This window comes from Trichoderma camerunense (genome assembly GCF_050948025.1).
Source record: "Trichoderma camerunense strain CBS 138272 chromosome Unknown V8C40scaffold_16, whole genome shotgun sequence".
Taxonomy (NCBI): Eukaryota; Fungi; Ascomycota; class Sordariomycetes; order Hypocreales; family Hypocreaceae; genus Trichoderma; species Trichoderma camerunense.
The window spans coordinates 809,997-826,409 of NW_028145354.1; the positions used below are offsets into that span (position 1 = coordinate 809,997).

The window sequence follows — 16,413 nt, forward strand, 5'->3', positions numbered from 1 at the left end:
TATTGCAAACTGTCTCAAACCCTCCGGTTTCATGGCTCTATCTATTGTAGAGTGGGGGGAAGCACACACGCATGCACACCACGACAACACGTGCATATAGACGTGCACCCGTAGTCTGGTATAGAAAGCAAATCACATCGTAGCTCAGGCTCAGCCCCGAGAAAGACACACATACAAGTACAAGTAACACCATCTTTTCCACAATCTAGGCCCATGCCTGTCTCATCCCCTCTGCTCAATGCGTCTTTAGCGATGGTAACCCTCCGTTATCACGCCTCCGTTCAGCTTTCGCATGACAAGCAATCATTGTACCTGCTCGTACACCACAATCCAATCCATCGATACTTTTGCTTCAATCTTCTCAAGACATCATTCGGTCTTACACCATCCCGACTCCCGAAGAGACGGTCAAAAAAAAAGTAATCTCAACCATGGTTCCTGATCCGGTAGCTAAACACGAGCCCCGATTCAAGCAGGTGACAGTCTGTCTCGCACGCTCGCAATCGCCGAGTGCCCTTCAGATAGGCCAATCCAGTGCGACAGCCTAATCAATGTCTCATGTACTCGTACAGATCCCGGCCAGCGCATCTTCTTCTTCTTAGTGTAACCATTGGACAACAGTAGGTAAGGCACTCGTAGACAAGCCCAGTGTAAAATAGTCACTTATAACACGGCGGAACCGCCCGAAACTGGCGGTCACGCGACACCAAGCCCAGGCACAGCAAAGCCAAAAGACGCACGCACAGAGATAGTGTAAGTGTAAGAGAGACGGTGTAAGAAACAAGCCCTCGTCAGCTCCGACTTAATTGGGTGAATGCCAGCACATCATCCGCCGGAAGAAGAGGGAAGAAGGGACATAGCTGGTCCATGTAATTGACATGGTCATGGTTGCATGCACCACGCTCCTCCGCGTTTCGGTGCTTTCCAAGTCAGACGTGCGTAAAAGCCACCCAAGCCGCGGGATTGGATGCAAAAAGTTCAATAGCTTTGATCCCGGGTGTCATGCACGCATCTTTTTGCTGGTTCGCTGTTGGTTCGTCGAGCTGAACGAAAAGCGTGGAGAACTCGTGTTTGACGAGGAGGAGTAGACATGGATGTGTCCACGTTCTTTGCTTATTGCTAGCATCTTCGTTTCCCATGTGAGATTTCTTCTTATCGGCTTCCACTACTATTCGCCTTGTACCCGGTCCACTGTCATATGCCAGCTTCGTTGCCGCATGGACCTCATGAAACCTCATGATACCTCGGGATATGCCAGAGATGAACATTGAACTTTGACCGAGTCCCAATTGACTACCTTAGCCTACGGTAGAGCAAACAGTGGCGTCGGCACTTGCTCGCTGTCCCAGTAGTTTGATTTCTGGAGCTACACAAGGAACATCAATTCCACCGAATCGAATCGTCGTGTCATCGTCACACACCAGCCGCCGCCACAATGATGCGGGCGAATAACCTTATCCGTAGACAGACAAGAACAAGCAACCTTAAACCTTTTTTACTTGATTCATTTATTTTTATTATCGTTAATTACCTTAGACTGAAGGATTGTGCTTTAGCGTCTGTTAGAGAAGCCCCATCTCCTCTTCGCTGCATATGTATTTAATATTCCGCGTCTCAATGACCAGCACACGGGATTCGGCATCTCGAACCCTTGATGCAGCAGGCTATTCGTTTTCCATGGTGACATTGGGCTGCCCAACCCAACGAGAAGAATGTTTGCACCACGACTAACCCCCAGCCAAGACACAGTGTTAGAGATACACAACTCAATTGCACCATTCACAACGAATCAAAGTATTGCAAATGTTCAATAGCTTCATTTCGTTGTCTCGTCGTAATATAAAACCTAGCAGTATATATGCACGTTTGAATCAATAGATCCTGCAGCTACCCGTAAATACATGCAATGGGATGATATATGGCCCATCGACTTCTCGTGTGGCGTAGTATCGCTCAAATGACCCTTACAAAGGTTCCTCTAAATGTATGATTGGGCCCCCCAAAAAAATGACACCTGATTACCACATGGTTGCACAATGAATGAGGATGGGGGTTTCATGAATTCTTCTTCCCTTGTTCCTTTCCCCTCTCTCTTTGTCAAGCTTTCAAATGTCCTCGTATTCGAGGACTTGCTCAACTTCCAAAACGCCAATAATGCTACCGCTGCTTGTGATTGCAATGACCGATCCAGGTCCGCCAATTGCTTGCTCATGCTCCTCGATTTGAGACGACTGCATGTCTTCCAATATGTCTCGCGCCTGGCGGACCGTCGTCTCCGACGACATGGCCAGCATCTGCTGGCGGGACACCGTGATGCCCGTGACCTCCTTGATGGGCCTCACCATGTCTGCGTCACTCAGCGCTCGAATCTTGCTCGGGACTGCAATCTCGTCGCCGACCCTGACCCAGCCCGTCTTAGACTTGTACGCGGCCCGGAGCAAACTCGACGCGAGATCATCGCCGCTCAGCCCATCGGCGACGTCAATCTCGTCCCATGGCACGGAAATGTGACCTATGGTCTGCGGACCTCGAGCCACCGCCGCCACGGCAGCGCCAATAGCACCTCCTGGGTGATTCTTGGCAAACATTTTCGAGACGCTGGGGTGAAGCTCGTGAGCCGCCGTGATGGCCAGTGCATCTCCCAAGGCCAGAGCAGCTGTTGTTGATGCTGACGGCGCCGAAACTCCAAACGATACGCTTTCAGGCTCAGGAATAGGCGCTGGTAAGAGTATCGTATTGGGTCGATGTTTGACAAACTCGCAAGTCTCATGTCTCATGTGTGAAGTGAGGAGAATAGTAGGAAGCCTCTCGTCCAAGTGAGGCAATGTTAGAAGAAGCTCCTGGGTCTTTCCAGAGTAAGTGATGAACAAGAGTGTATCTTCTGGGCCCACTATGCCCAGGTCTCCGTGAAGAGCTTCGGTAGGGTGAAGAAAGACGGAGCGAATCGCCAGGCTTTGGAACGTGGCGACCAGCTTCTTTCCAATGTGGCCAGACTTGCCCACTCCTATGATTACCAGCTTGCCCTTGGTCTTGGCCAACCGAGTAATAGCCTTGATAGAGGCATTGAACCCATCCCGGGCGATTGCGTCAATCTCGTAGAGTTTTGTGAGATTTGCTAGCGCCATGGCTTCGGTGTTTAATACATGGATGCCACTGTGAAGTCTTCTATCCATTACAGATTGTTCTCGCGTAGCTTCCCTGTCCAGGCTGAAGCCATCCACAGGGTCGCCTATCTCCTTGGCTGATGGCGAGGCTGAAGGAGTTGGCGGAGATGGGGGTGGCATAGACTGGCATTTTGAAGCGCCCAGCACAATCACAGCGCTCGTCTGGATGGGCCGGTGATCGCCGTGTCGTAAATCAATCATGGCTTCTTTCTGGTCTAGGATCGAGCTGGATGGGCCAGTGATAAACAACAAGAAGAGTAGGGAAACAGAGGTGAGTTTCTGCGGTTCCGCTTTGACGTTGGGATTCTGCTGACAAGGACCCTGAAACCAAGGTAATATTATCAGTCAGACAATAACCGCCGAAAGCGATGGAACTTTTAAACCGCGCACAATCCTGACGGCCCCGGCCACAATGACGCGCCCTAGGCTTCACAATGAAAGTAGCGACGGGACCTCAAGAGTATCGTCGTGTCACTGACTGTGCCTTTGGAAGCGTTGAACCATTTCCGAACTTGCACCGAATGGCTAAATCCAAGACGTCAACGACAAGAAAGAGGTGGCGAATTGGGATCCAGGACTCGCAATAAACTCTCAAGCCATCATGGACGAGGCTCCGGCAAAGGAACAAAGAGGCTTGGGGGGGAAAGGCAAGAAGGGTCTGAAGGGTCTGATCGTGGAGATAAGGACTGGATGCAGGAATCGACGCCCGTGTATTAAAAAAGATTAAAAGTCGCAATTCAGCGATCCGTGTGAGTGGACGTGGCGGCGATTGGCGGAGATGCGCGATTGTGTGCTTAGATCCTAGAGCCCAATTGGGCGAAGGCTCGGCCAACGGACGTCTATTCCGCTCGGATCGCCTGCGGAAAGGCTTAGAATTAGAAATCCACTGTGGCAGGCTTAGGCATAGGCATGACAGTTGAACCGACGCAATAGTAGTTTCACCGCTGATGATGCTGTTTTGATGGCTCTTGAGATGCAGTAAAAAATTGCAAGTTTCACATGTCAAAACGGCTCACTTAGCGTAGAGTCGCCTTTAGAGCAGAGCCCTTCTCACATGACCCTGGCCAGCCCAGCAAGGCGATGCAAGTCGTAGCGCCCAGCAGCGCCTGTATGTAAATCCTCCTATCTGTGTGACAGATTAAGATCCATTGATGTGCTAATGCAGCAGTGCTTTGCGTCCATTTGCGCTCGGTAGTTCTCCAGAAATGTCATCTTATCCCGCGGGAGTGCTTTTCACGCAGCCCCCGCATCGTCACGTCATCAGCACCGCAAATGAGCGCGGCGTTCGGATATGGGAGGAATAAAAGTCCGATTGTAACCGTCGGATTGGAGGATTAGATACGGAGTGCTGGATTCCGCTAGGGGGGAAGAGGAGAGCGTGAGAGAAACATTGTGAGATGGATGTTCGAGGGGAAGAAGGAAGAGAGGAAAAAGAGGGTTGCCCGGCCTGGTCACGATCAGAAGAACCACGATTGCTATATAGCCTATGAACGCTGCTCGCTTACATACAATCCATACCAGCTGACTACGGCGGGATCATGCCACCAGATCTGCCCGAGGCGGCTGACACAGCTTCAAACCCCCCAAAAACGTGGGCATGCCGCTTTCTGTCTGTCTCGAACCAACGCCCGGGGTTCGACGGCCGCTAATTGGCCCGTCCCCATTCAGCCTCTAGGCGGTTTGTCTCACGCCAAATCGTCTCTGGTCGCCGCATCGAGGACTTTGAAGGACGATACGCGATGTTCAGAGTTTCCGCATGCGCTCATGTGTGCCGCTCGAGAGCACGGATGCCTATTGTCTACTGCTCGCAGCGGAACAACATAAGAAACATAAATATGACATGACCCCAGAAAGATCCCCACGTCAATGCCCGTCTAAAGACCTTTGCTCGGCTCATCGGCTTCTCCACGATATAGGAGGCTTATCACTGCAACGACGCACGTACAAAACACCAAGTCCTTGCCCGTTGCCCGCGGCTTCCGGCCCATCCGCCAGCTGGCAACTGAGCTCGCTTGAAGAACAAAGACGAAAATGGCCCGAGAAAGCATTCAAAAGAAATGAGAATTTCGGCACTGAAAAGTTCCTTACGTAAGGAGCGTTTGTACGAAATTTAAGATTTCGCCTCCAGCCCTGACTTGGGTCTTTTGGAACGCCACCGATCTCAGTATCTTGGATTTTAGAACAATTCATCGCAACGGGCGAACCTCCAATTTTTACCCCGACCTGAAGCAGCTTTTCCGTTCGGCAAAATGGCTTCAGGCCAAGTTACAGAGAAGGGCCCTCCGCCGGAGTCGTCTGCGGCTCCGCGGTACCTGGCGCGCGGGAAACACAATGGTGACGGGCCGCGCCGAGGCTTGCGTCACTATGCCAAGTGGCTGGTAATGACTCTTGTCGTCGTCTTCACATCTTTCACGGCCGTGTCTCGTGCTTTTAGCTGGGCCACGCCCGGTGCCATCTACAGCGCAGATATCCCGCAGCGAATACAGGATGAGCTCGTTGGCAGGAAGCTGGCGGCTCTGCAGCGGCAACAGCCACATGAGGAGCAGCAGCAGCAGTATCAAGGCCAGAAACAGCAGCAAAGGCTGGGGAGCGAGGGCAAGGCACAGGCTCTCGCCACGTCCGGCAGCGCTGTAGACGGCCACTATCTCATCGGCGTGGGCAAGGCTGACATCACGGGGCCTGTTGTCGAGATCAACATGATGGGCTATGCCAATACCGAGCAGGTTGGCAGCGGCGTGCGTCAGCGCCTGTACTCTCGCGCGTTCATCGTGGGCGACCTTGACCAGCCCGAAGACAGATTCATCTACCTCGTCCTGGATACACAGGCTGGTGACACCGCCGTCCGATACGGCATTCTCCGGGGGCTAGAGGAACTTGGCCCCGAATACTCCATGTATGGACATGACAATTTAGCCGTCACTGCGACCCACTCTCACTCCGGGCCCGGCGCCTGGCTCAACTACCTCTTACCTCAGATCACCAGCAAAGGATTCGACAGACAGAGTTATCAGGCGATCGTCGACGGCTGCCTCTTGTCCATCCGCCGCGCACATGAGAGCTTGGAACCCGGCACCCTCACCGCAGGCACCACCAAAGTCTTTGGCGCCAACATCAATCGAAGCCTCTACGCCTATCTCGCCAACCCTGAAGAGGAGAGAGCCAAGTACAACGTCAGCGTGGAGGACGATGGCTCCGTGGAGAAGGACTTGACTTTGCTCAAGTTTAGAAGGGCGTCAGACGGCAAGAATATCGGCGTGCTGACATGGTTCCCAACCCATGGCACATCCATGTTGGCCAACAACACCCTCATCACAGGAGACAACAAGGGCGTGGCCGCGGATCTTTTCGAGAGAAAAGTTCGCGGAGGTGTCCAAGGGACGGACGATTTCGTTGCCGGCTTTTCTCAGGCCAACATGGGTGATGCAAGCCCCAACACGCTTGGCGGCTGGTGTGACGATGGTACAGGCGAGCCGTGCGAATTCAAGTCAAGCTCTTGCAGGAGCACTGGCAGGAGTAGGAAGTGCCACGCAAGAGGTCCCTTCTTCAGGGAAAAGGATGAGGGGGCCGCATCGTGTTTTGAGATTGGAAAGAAGCAGTACGAGGCAGCTCTGGAGCTCTACACCTCGATGGATGCCCAGCAGCCAAACGTAAAGGGGTCGGGCGTCAAGGCATTTCACCGGTTTCACGACATGTCTGACTTTCAGTTTCAGCTGCCCAACGGCTCGACCGTCCGCACGTGCTCAGCTGCGTTGGGATATTCATTCGCGGCTGGGACGTGGGACGAACCGGGCCACTATGAGATTACGCAGTCTGGCTCCAACGACACAAACTCATCTCCCAAATGGAGGGTCTTACGATGGCTCATCGGAGCTCCTGGCCCTGAGCAGATACAGTGTCACGCTCCTAAGCCTATCCTCTTCAACGTCGGCAAGACGCACAAACCCTACCACTGGACGCCAGATATTGTAGACATTCAGACGTTTAGAGTTGGTCAATTCATCATTGTTGTCAGTCCTGGAGAGGCGACCACGATGGCAGGTAGACGATGGAAAGAGGCCGTTGCAGAGAGCAGCAAGATTCAATTGGCAGAGGAGCTGGACGGCAAAGAGCCCATTGTGGTGTTTGGAGGGCCGAGCAACACTTACACCCATTATATCACGACGGAGCAGGAATACGGGTACGTTTATTCCCCCTTGCTTTCTTGAGATTGGCCAATGCTGACACGCAGAACTCACAGGATCCAGCGGTATGAGGGAGCTTCAACCCTGTACGGCCCACACACACTTGCAGCCTACATAGATCGGACCAAGGCCCTTCTTCATCTTCTAAAGGACGATGCTCCTAGTGGAGAACCCGACTCCCGAGAGACCGGCCCACTGCCCCCAGACAACAGTGACCGATCCTTTGGCTTCAACACGGGCGTCTTGTTTGATGGTACATCACAATCTCAACAGTTTGGAGATTTGATTGTGGACGTCGACAAGAACCAGTTCACCCTGGGAGATAAGGTGACGGCAACGTTTGTTGGAGCCAACCCGCGAAATAACCTCCGATTGGAAGAGACGTTTGCCGCCGTCGAGTACCGGCGTCCCGGTGAAACAGAATGGACAGTTGTGCGAGACGACTCCGACTGGAAATTGATATACCAGTGGAAGAGAAGCAGCGTGATGATGGGCACCAGCTCGGCAACCATCTCGTGGGAGATTGAGGAGTGGACGACGCCGGGTGAATACAGACTTTGCTACTTTGGCGATGCCAAGTCCATTGATGGCGAGATTAGGGCGTTTGAGGGCAGAAGCACGGCGTTTATGGTCAATTAAGGTTCCCAATGGGGTATATCAGATGCTTAGTACCCTTGCTATACTATTAAATTTTGCAAATTGGGATTGGGGGATAGAAAGGCCGGCTTTGATTTTTCCCTTCTTTTTTAGTTCGTTTTTAGAGAAAGGGCGGCTGGCATTCTTTGGTGCGCGAATGGCGTTTCATAGGTCAAGGTCACTCTTTTTTAGATATTACATGCTGGATAAATCGACGTTTTTTAGAGAACAGATTGAAGATGGGGTTTATTTTGCTTTGTTAGCAGCATCAACAGTTGTGATGAGATGAACCACTTCTCGTATATACGAAGCAGCACAGCACTATACTGTACGGTCCTTAGTCAGCTTCGTCCTGTCGATCTCTGGGACTAGCACTGTTTTAGCTGGTCTGACACGAACAAAAGAGAGCCAAGCAAAAGACGCCATTGTCCAACGTGGCGAGAGGGCCAGAAAAGTCTCGAATTTCCAATGCAGGGAACTGGCGAAAGTTGCCTCCAAGCAGACGAGGCCCTATCAAAAAAGAGCGCTGCTTGCTGCTCCACTCCCTCTTCACTGACCCAGGTACTTTACGGGAATACGAAATCTGAGACCAGCCGGAATGGCTTTGCTTGTCCCTTTTTTTTTCTATCTGCTACGTTCTTCTATCGTCATTCGTCACTAGGCCAGGAAGGGAAAAGACAGAAGTCGACAGTGGTCTGTTCTCGGCTTGGCTAATGTGCGAGCTGAAAAAAAAGATTGTCGAAGATAACGGGGAAAATGCAAAGTGTGTGGATGGGGATGGGGAAAAGGATGTTGCGCGTATCGTATATGCACAGACTTTTTGAGGGGGAGGATGCTTAGCAGAAAAGAAAGAAAGATGAAACAAGTTGATGCGGGCAATTGGCATGTATGTTACTCGTATCCTTGTGATGATGCACATGCGACTTTGATGCTTGCCGTTGGAGATACGAAGTGGTATTAAGTCTAAAAATAAAGCGAGGGCAGCGAGAAACACTGCCACCCCCCTTTGTCAGCGCTGCCGCAGAAGCACTTGCAGGAAAAAAAGAAGCACGCTGTCAAGCATAATAAGCATTAACATCTTACAGACATTGAGCCCTTCATTCTCCCCACAAGGCCATCGTCATCAGCCTCCCTTTTGCGATGATCATCATTGATATCTACTTGTCCATCTATCGATCAATCAAATCGAGTCATGTTGGTTCGCATTCCCCATCGCTAAAGGGGAATAAATGTTAATAGTTCCGCCCAACGGTGCCAAAACTAACGATTGGAAGACCCTTTTTTTCTTCCTTTTCTACAGTATCTCCCGGGTTCCCGGCGCGGCAGACGCTTTTCCCCCTTCGATAGCACCAAATAGTTGCAATCAATATGCAATAGCGTCAAAACCCATGATAGTACTGTGTTGACTGTACAGTACTCGTAGCCTACATGATAGCGATCCATGGGATGGCCGCGCAAGGCCTCGTAAAATGTGGATGCCGGGTGGGTATATTCAGTGTCTGTCTTGCGGCTTCTATTGGATGTGCGTTGTTCCCATTTGTTTCAAAACACGGCACGGCGACGGAGGGAAAGGTCAGCAACTGATGGCTGTCTTGTCTCTCACTCTTCAGCCCAGCTGGGTAATAAAATGCCGGCCGTCTGGTGCATTGACCCCATCGTAAAGTCCCGACGAGGCCGAGAACTACCTGGTAGGCATGTCCATACATACCAACTGCCATCAAGTTGTTTAGATGCCGGTATTGTAACACAGAGTCCAAGTCCTGGTTCAAATCAAATCAAGTTCATCAAGCTCATCCATGCCATTGTCAATCCAGTAACACTGAGCTGCAGGCACAAATGCCTCTCTCCCTCTCTCTCAGGGTTGCACAACAGCGTCAAAGATAACCACCCCCCGTCTTTTGTCGTTCTCGCTTGCGTGCGTCCATTCTTTCATCTGCTCTTTCTCTCGGCCTCTTCCTAACTCGTACGACCCGCTGCAACAGTGCCCGAACTGGCCTCTTTAACCGCCAGCAGCTTTAGTGTTTAGTCGTTATTCTGTCCAATGCAAGACCCTGGCTCCTGGTTCTTCAGCTCGTCGTCATCATTGCCTGCTTTTTTGCCCTACAGAACAGCCCCCCCTTGCCTGGCCTTGCCTTGCCTTGCCTTGCGGCTTTGTGCTCTGTTCTCCGTACTCCGTACTTGCGTTAGTACCTGTACCCATCAATATTATACGGGCTAGTACTGTACAGAATGCCAGCCCTGTAGCCAGTGCGTGCGCTGGAATGAATCCCGCCTGCTAGCAAGGCACCTTAGTGGTGCTAGCGCCGCCTGTGCGCTCCGTACGAGTACAGGTACCTGGGCCAAGGAAAGAATGGATGAGAAATAGCGATCGCTGACGGAGGCGGCCAAGCGGGTCTGGGCTGGGCTGATCGTGCTGGATTTCGTGCTGCTTCTGCTTTCTTTCTTTTGCCTCTGTCTTTGTCTCTTTCTGTCTTGACAGTTGCTTTGCTTTGTCTCGACTTGTCTTGACGATTGAACTGAACGGGCTGTGGCTTGTGATCCAAGATCGATAAGCCCAGCCACATACGCGAAGGTGGAGATATTGGATCTCATCTTTTCTCTTTGCCCTTCTCCCTCTTCGGTGTCAAAAGCAAAATCTCATATCTCACCTCCGCTGTGCTTCGGGTTACGCAATACGAGATACCAGTCGCCAATCTTGCTTCTGCTCTGTCCTTGTCCTCCCCTCGCTTGCCGACCTGTCTTTTCCCCGACTCTTGTCTTTCTCCTTCATAAGTCTGGTCTGTCCAAGGCTCAGCTCAGCTCAGCTCAGCGACCCCCCTTGGCCGAGTTGAACGACTCCCGCCTGTCGATTTAATTTAATTTCCAATCCACTCCGATAACCTCTTTCTTCCTCTTCCTCTCTCTCTCTCCTGCTCTCTCCTATTCTCTCTGGCTGGGCTCTCACGCTTCTGCCGCCTTTTCACAACTGTGCTGTGGCCCGCCAAGCATGGGAGCGGACCGGAGTTGGTCTTGGCGAAGCTTTATCAAGATGCCGTCCCGCAACTGGCGAGCCGCCATCATCGTCGGCTGCACTTTGCTGCTGACGCTGCCCCTCTACCAGCTGCGCGACCACCAGTCCGCCGGCTACTACAAGCAGTACATCTACGACCGAATATCGCCCTATCTGCAGGGCCAGGGCGTCTACAACAACACGCTGTACCATGAGGGGACCGAGGCTGCCGTCCACTCGCGCTGGAACTTCAGCTCGCCATGCGACGGCTTTCCCAACATGGACGGCATCATGCTGGTCATGAAGACGGGCGCCACCGAGGCCTATGACAAGCTGCCCACGCAATTGCTCACCGGCCTGCAGTGCATCGACGACTTTCTCATCTTTTCCGATCTGGTAAGTATCTTTGTTGTGTCTTTGTGCCTTTTGCCGTTGCCGCTGCTGTTGCTGTTGCTGTTGCTGTTGCACACACACACTCCCGCCTTGGCAGCGGCACATCAAACGGACCAGCAAGGGTTGCGGCTTCGCGACTAACACCCAACAGGAGCAGCAGATTGGCAAGTACCACATCTACGATTCCCTCGACCGCGTCGACGACAAGATCAAGGAAAAGCACAACGAATTCAAGCTCTACCAGGCCCAGCAAGAATGCCCCGTCTCGCAAAAGGACTGCACCGCCGGCATGGACGGCGGCTGGGAGCTGGACAAGTTCAAGTTTGTCAACATGATTATACGGGCCTGGGAGTTGCGTCCCGACCAGGAGTGGTACGTCTTTGCCGAGGCCGACACCTACGTCGTCTGGCCGACTCTCGTCCATTGGCTACGCAACAAGGTCAACCCCCGCGACAACGTCTACATCGGCAGCGTGGCCATGATCTCCGGCTTCCCCTTTGCCCACGGCGGCAGCGGCTACATCGTATCCGGCGCACTCATGCGCAAGATGGCCCAGATCCCGGACCTCACAAAGTACGACGACAAGGCGGGAGACGAATGCTGTGGTGACGTCGTCTTCGCCCGAGTTGCCAAGGAGGTGGGAACCAAGGTCATGAACGCCCATCCCATGTTCAACGGCGAAAAGCCTAACACGCTGCCCTATGGACCTGGCCACTGGTGCGAGCCTCTCTTCACCATGCACCACATGAACTCGGAGGAAATCAGCGGCGTGTGGCAGTACGAGCAGACACGCACCAAGAAGGTTTGTATTTTCTCTTTCCGTCGATGGCTCAACGATAAAGAAAAACCAAGAGAACTAACGAATTTTGGCACACAGGACTTTATGCAGATCCGAGAAATGTACTACGCCTTTTTCGCCCCCAAGATGGTTTCCTACCGAAAGGACTGGGACAACCTGTCAGACGATACCTGCTACCTCGCCCCCGACGAGGAGAGCCAGAAGAAGGCCACTGGTCAACAAAGGGATCGACAGGTCAAGGAGGAGGACAAAAACGTTGTCCAAAAGTATGCGCACAACTCACCAGCCGCCTGCGCCAAGGTCTGTGAGGCTGCCGGTCTTGATATTCCGGCCGAAGAGTTTGAGAAGCTGGAGACGGAGACGGACCGTGGCAAGCTGATTCGAACCAAGTACGACGAGAAAGCCGGTGGAGATGTCGGTTTTAAGAAAGACCGCAAGTGCTTCCAGTGGCGATTCCAGAAAAATGTATGTTGCACGAGCAAGAGCTTCAAGCTCGGCAAGCCAAAGAAGGAGAAGAATGACGGAGACAAGTGGACGAGCGGATGGTTCGTCAAGGGCATCAACGACTGGATCGAAACCAAGGAGGAGTGCCCCCTGGATTGGAGAAATCCTCACTAAACGGCTCGGCCCTCTACACGACTTTGCTGTTATGGCGACGTATAACGGCCACAAACATCGACACCAATGGCGACGACCGACTGCAAGCAACGACTGTATGACGGTGCTGTGTGTATCAGCCTGATTTCTTTTTTTACAAATGTTTTTGCACGGGACCCAAAAAACGGTGGGATTGTTAAAGACTGCATCTTTCTCAAGTCTTTTTGGTTATTTTTTCTGTTTTTTTCTTTTGCATAGACTGGATGGGACAATCACCGGCGTTATTTTCTGAGAGGCATGAGAAAAGGGGGAAAGGGAACGGAATGGGAGCCCTCTTCTTCTTTTTTTGCTTTACGTTTACAACTTTTTGTAAAACCATTCCTCTCAGTTCATCTCTTCTCGATGAAACTGGGGGGGGATAAGAGGAGGGGTTTTGGCTGTGTCACTGGGTTTGGACAAATGCCCATTTGGATCGGGAGAAGCGCGTCACGCATATATACATTTTATCTTATTTACATAGTTCTTTTTGGCTGTTGAGGTACATACATAGATGGTCATTATTGGCGTTTTAATCCCATGGAGAAAAGAAATTTAAAACAGATTCGCAGACTTGAGTAAAACATTATGGATGTGATTGATGTACGAGAAGAAGAAAGGCGTCAGAGATCTGGAGATTATAAATTAAGCAGATTTGCACACTTGAGTAGACATGGACGATAGGACTGAGATGATGATCGAAAAGTCTCTTTCATTCTCTATTATTGAGTATTGTATTGTTACATCTTTCTTCTCTAGGTAAAATTGTAATCTCGTTCCAAAAGACGAGTTCAAATCCGCTGGTGTATCAGTCTTAATGCCCTTTCATCATTATGCCCAACACCAAAATGTCCGTAAAAAAGATCCCCTCCTCCCGCTAGGGCGTATTCGCGTGCCGTATATCCCTCCTCAAAACGTAGAGAGTAGAAAAGTTCAAAATTCAATCGCCATCGTCACGAACCGTCCTCCCGACCTCCCTATCCAAAAGCGCCTTGTGAAAATTCGAATATCCAGTATAAAAAAAAAAAAAAAGAAACGTCGCTGAGTACTGGACTAATTATGCCGCTACCTTCTTCGCCCCGTGACGTCCGCACGAATGAGGCTTCTTGGGGGATTTCATGAAGCAGTATCCCCTTGCGTTGGGCCCAGCAGGCGGGCCGTACATCTCCTTGATCTCGCAGTACTCGTACCCCTTGCCGAACCAGTCCCTGAGGTGCCTGTGGAGTTCGCAGCGCGAGATGCCGCACTTGCGACAGTAGACTTGGCCCTTGACGCGGAGGCGCTCCAGCTCGTTCTCGCTGGTGGCCTCGGGCTTGGAGTGAGGGTGCACGAGGGGTCCGGCGCCGCGCCACGCCCACTCGATGTCGTTGGGGCCCGAGTACCGGCTGGACAACGGGACGATGCCGTTCTTGCGCTTGTGGATGTCGTACAGCTTAGAGTGCGCCAGGCCGAAGCACGCGCCGTCGATGGGGTCGAGGAAGTCGAAGATGGCATAGTGTAGCTCGGAGGGAAGATCGAGCAGAGTCATGCGTGAAGATGGTCGCGGCTGGTTGGCCGGCAGCTCGGGCTCCTTGTCCGTCACAGAGTACGAGCGACGAGGAGGAGGCAGCTTGGGCCGCTGGGGAGGCGGCATGTGCTTTGATACGGGCTGAGGAGAGGGCACGGCCGCGTGCTCCGGGATGCGATCAACCGTCGCAGGCACCGCGGCGTGGAAATAATGCGGCCCTTCATTCTGCTGGGCCTGGTGGTCGGTCAGGGAGAATCCCCGCCTGGGCGTCCTCATCATGCCCCTCTTGACCATGAGCTCTCGTGCTCTCTGGGCGTGCTCCTCCCTCGACGTGACCATATTTTCAGATCTGTCGTTGCTTGCCTCGAGCATGGCATTGCCGCTCGGAGACAGAGCTGGGGCCGCAAGTAGTTGAACCATTATCTCAGAGTTCAAGTATATAGCCAGGGAAAAATCGATCGAGTTGTCGGGCGTTGGTGAAAGTTGAGGAGTTGAGAGTTGGGGTGTTTGTTTGTATGCGTGTTCTGATGCTGGAAGATTCGGTTGGATAACCCCCACGGGCAAGGTAAGGGGTGGGATGATAATGCGTTGACGTGTTGACTTTTGTTCGTTATCGCAGTTGCGTAATGCGGCACAATGTTTTACTATAAGGCGGCAGGCTCCTCACTAACGACTTCATGAGAGAAACAAGGCCTGAGATGTATGTGCGTGTGGTCACTTCTTCCCCCCACACTCTTGACCGGGGCACCGGCTGATGGTCTTTTATAACTTGCAGAGATGGGCAGCGAACCGGACCGAGGCCAGGAAACGCCGAAAAAATGGGCGACTTCGGGGGGGAGGGGTGTGTTTGGTGTGGTGTGACGGACTGGCCCAGCATCCAGAGCAGAGCGCAAACTTGGTTCCGGGCGCGGGACCCATGCAAATCACCCATCCAAGCAGAGTTTTTTCTTCCCCTGGGAGGCGAATGTGCTAGTCAACGGGATGACCATGTGCCACTCAACCACTGCCTTTGGCCATGCCTTGGACAGGACCGGACACGCTTCATGGCGGGTGGTTAGCGCGAGGTACGGGCGAGGCCACGCGAAACGCCATTGGTGGCTCAAGTCCAATTGCCCACGCTTGACGTACGACCGTCTGCGTATCACAGCAGCGATCATGTGGTCCGGCCGTGGGCTTCATGGCATGGGGATGGGCACATCTTGGTTCGCTTGCGGGTTGCGGATAAGCATTGAAGGCGGGGGAATCGGGGCATCATGGCCTGACCCTGTAGCCCTGATCCCCGATTGCAAGCAAAAACATCTCGCCAGCACCGCAGCGGGTGGCAAGAGACGATTGCGGGATGGGGCATCTTCCCAGGCAAATCACTGGCCCGCAACGGAAGATCTTGGCCATCCCCATCCACCCTCGATCAACAGTGAGGCGGAGGGTCTTGGGGTATCACCAGCTTGCACCAGCATGGTTTGGCACCGCCGAGCCTGCATGCGGATTGGATGCTGCCAATTCCTATCGACGGTCTCGATCGGGGTCCATTGACAGGATTATGCTGCTGCCTTCCATCCCTCTTCAAGGCCAAGAAGAAAAGCGTGTGAAAAGAAAATAGAAATAAAGAAATCAAAGCGTAGGGTTGGATGGGTGGATGCTTTCTCACTGTGTCGCAGACTTGTCTCGAACATCTGATCGCTGTTCCCGGCATCCGACCGCAGGCACCGAGATAAAAAATCCTGCCCACCACCAAGAAAGACACAGCTCAGCCCCCAGAGTCAGTCCAAGACGACGCTTCCGTCTCCCTCCGATCCCTTCGGACAGGCTGCCATATTTCTTTCGCTCGCTGACAGCAGATCGCAAACGCTCTCGGACAATGCGATCCAACACCGTCGTTTCGCTCTGTATCCGGCCAAGGGACCCTTCGGAGACGATCCCGATCTTCGGTGGGGATTTTGTTAGCAGTCCGAGCCGTCGTCTGCTGCCTCCACCCCGGCGCTGCAGCTGAGGTCATAGCGGAGCTGAGATGGGAGACTGATCTGACTGATCTTGAAGCATCGTGGACCCTGTATCTATACCTTCTGTACTGTACATTCGTAACAGTGAAACTCCTTTCGTCATTCAACTCA

The 16,413-nt window shown here is 52.5% G+C and overlaps 4 protein-coding genes across 4 annotated transcripts; 2 read left to right on the forward strand and 2 right to left on the reverse strand.

The window, feature by feature from the left end:
- Positions 1 to 1,942: 1,942 nt before the first annotated feature.
- V8C40DRAFT_72069 (uncharacterized protein) lies at positions 1,943 to 3,993 on the reverse strand. Its single transcript, XM_083223353.1, has 3 exons — positions 3,747 to 3,993; positions 3,555 to 3,689; positions 1,943 to 3,485 (listed from the first exon to the last, which is right to left on the reverse strand). Exon 3 carries the CDS (start codon positions 3,363 to 3,365, stop codon positions 2,106 to 2,108), a length of 1,260 nt encoding a protein of 419 aa, XP_083070284.1. The 5' UTR covers positions 3,366 to 3,485; positions 3,555 to 3,689; positions 3,747 to 3,993; the 3' UTR covers positions 1,943 to 2,105.
- A 1,552-nt stretch (positions 3,994 to 5,545) lies between these two features.
- On the forward strand, positions 5,546 to 7,984 carry V8C40DRAFT_276756 (neutral/alkaline ceramidase; the record flags this gene model as incomplete). Its single annotated transcript, XM_083220885.1, has 2 exons — positions 5,546 to 7,341; positions 7,402 to 7,984. The coding sequence occupies 2 exons, from the start codon at positions 5,546 to 5,548 to the stop codon at positions 7,982 to 7,984; spliced, it is 2,379 nt and encodes a 792-aa protein (XP_083070285.1).
- Positions 7,985 to 10,435: 2,451 nt separating this feature from the next.
- V8C40DRAFT_252805 (uncharacterized protein) lies at positions 10,436 to 13,361 on the forward strand. Its single transcript, XM_083217465.1, has 3 exons — positions 10,436 to 11,366; positions 11,515 to 12,165; positions 12,241 to 13,361. The coding sequence occupies exons 1-3, from the start codon at positions 10,968 to 10,970 to the stop codon at positions 12,778 to 12,780; spliced, it is 1,590 nt and encodes a 529-aa protein (XP_083070286.1). The 5' UTR covers positions 10,436 to 10,967; the 3' UTR covers positions 12,781 to 13,361.
- V8C40DRAFT_252807 (uncharacterized protein) lies at positions 13,279 to 15,028 on the reverse strand. Its single transcript, XM_083217466.1, has one exon. The coding sequence runs from the start codon at positions 14,720 to 14,722 to the stop codon at positions 13,853 to 13,855; it is 870 nt and encodes a 289-aa protein (XP_083070287.1). The 5' UTR covers positions 14,723 to 15,028; the 3' UTR covers positions 13,279 to 13,852.
- Positions 15,029 to 16,413: the final 1,385 nt, after the last annotated feature.

Bases quoted from the DNA above. Each gene is read 5' to 3' on its own strand.
- V8C40DRAFT_72069 (XM_083223353.1), bottom strand. From the start codon at position 3,365: ATGATTGATTTACGACACGGCGATCACCGGCCCATCCAGACGAGCGCT.
- V8C40DRAFT_252805 (XM_083217465.1), top strand. From the start codon at position 10,968: ATGGGAGCGGACCGGAGTTGGTCTTGGCGAAGCTTTATCAAGATGCCG. The intron at 11,367-11,514 runs GTAAGTATCTTT...AACACCCAACAG, and splicing joins TTCTCATCTTTTCCGATCTG to GAGCAGCAGATTGGCAAGTA. The intron at 12,166-12,240 runs GTTTGTATTTTC...TTTGGCACACAG, and splicing joins AGCAGACACGCACCAAGAAG to GACTTTATGCAGATCCGAGA.
- V8C40DRAFT_252807 (XM_083217466.1), bottom strand. From the start codon at position 14,722: ATGGTTCAACTACTTGCGGCCCCAGCTCTGTCTCCGAGCGGCAATGCC.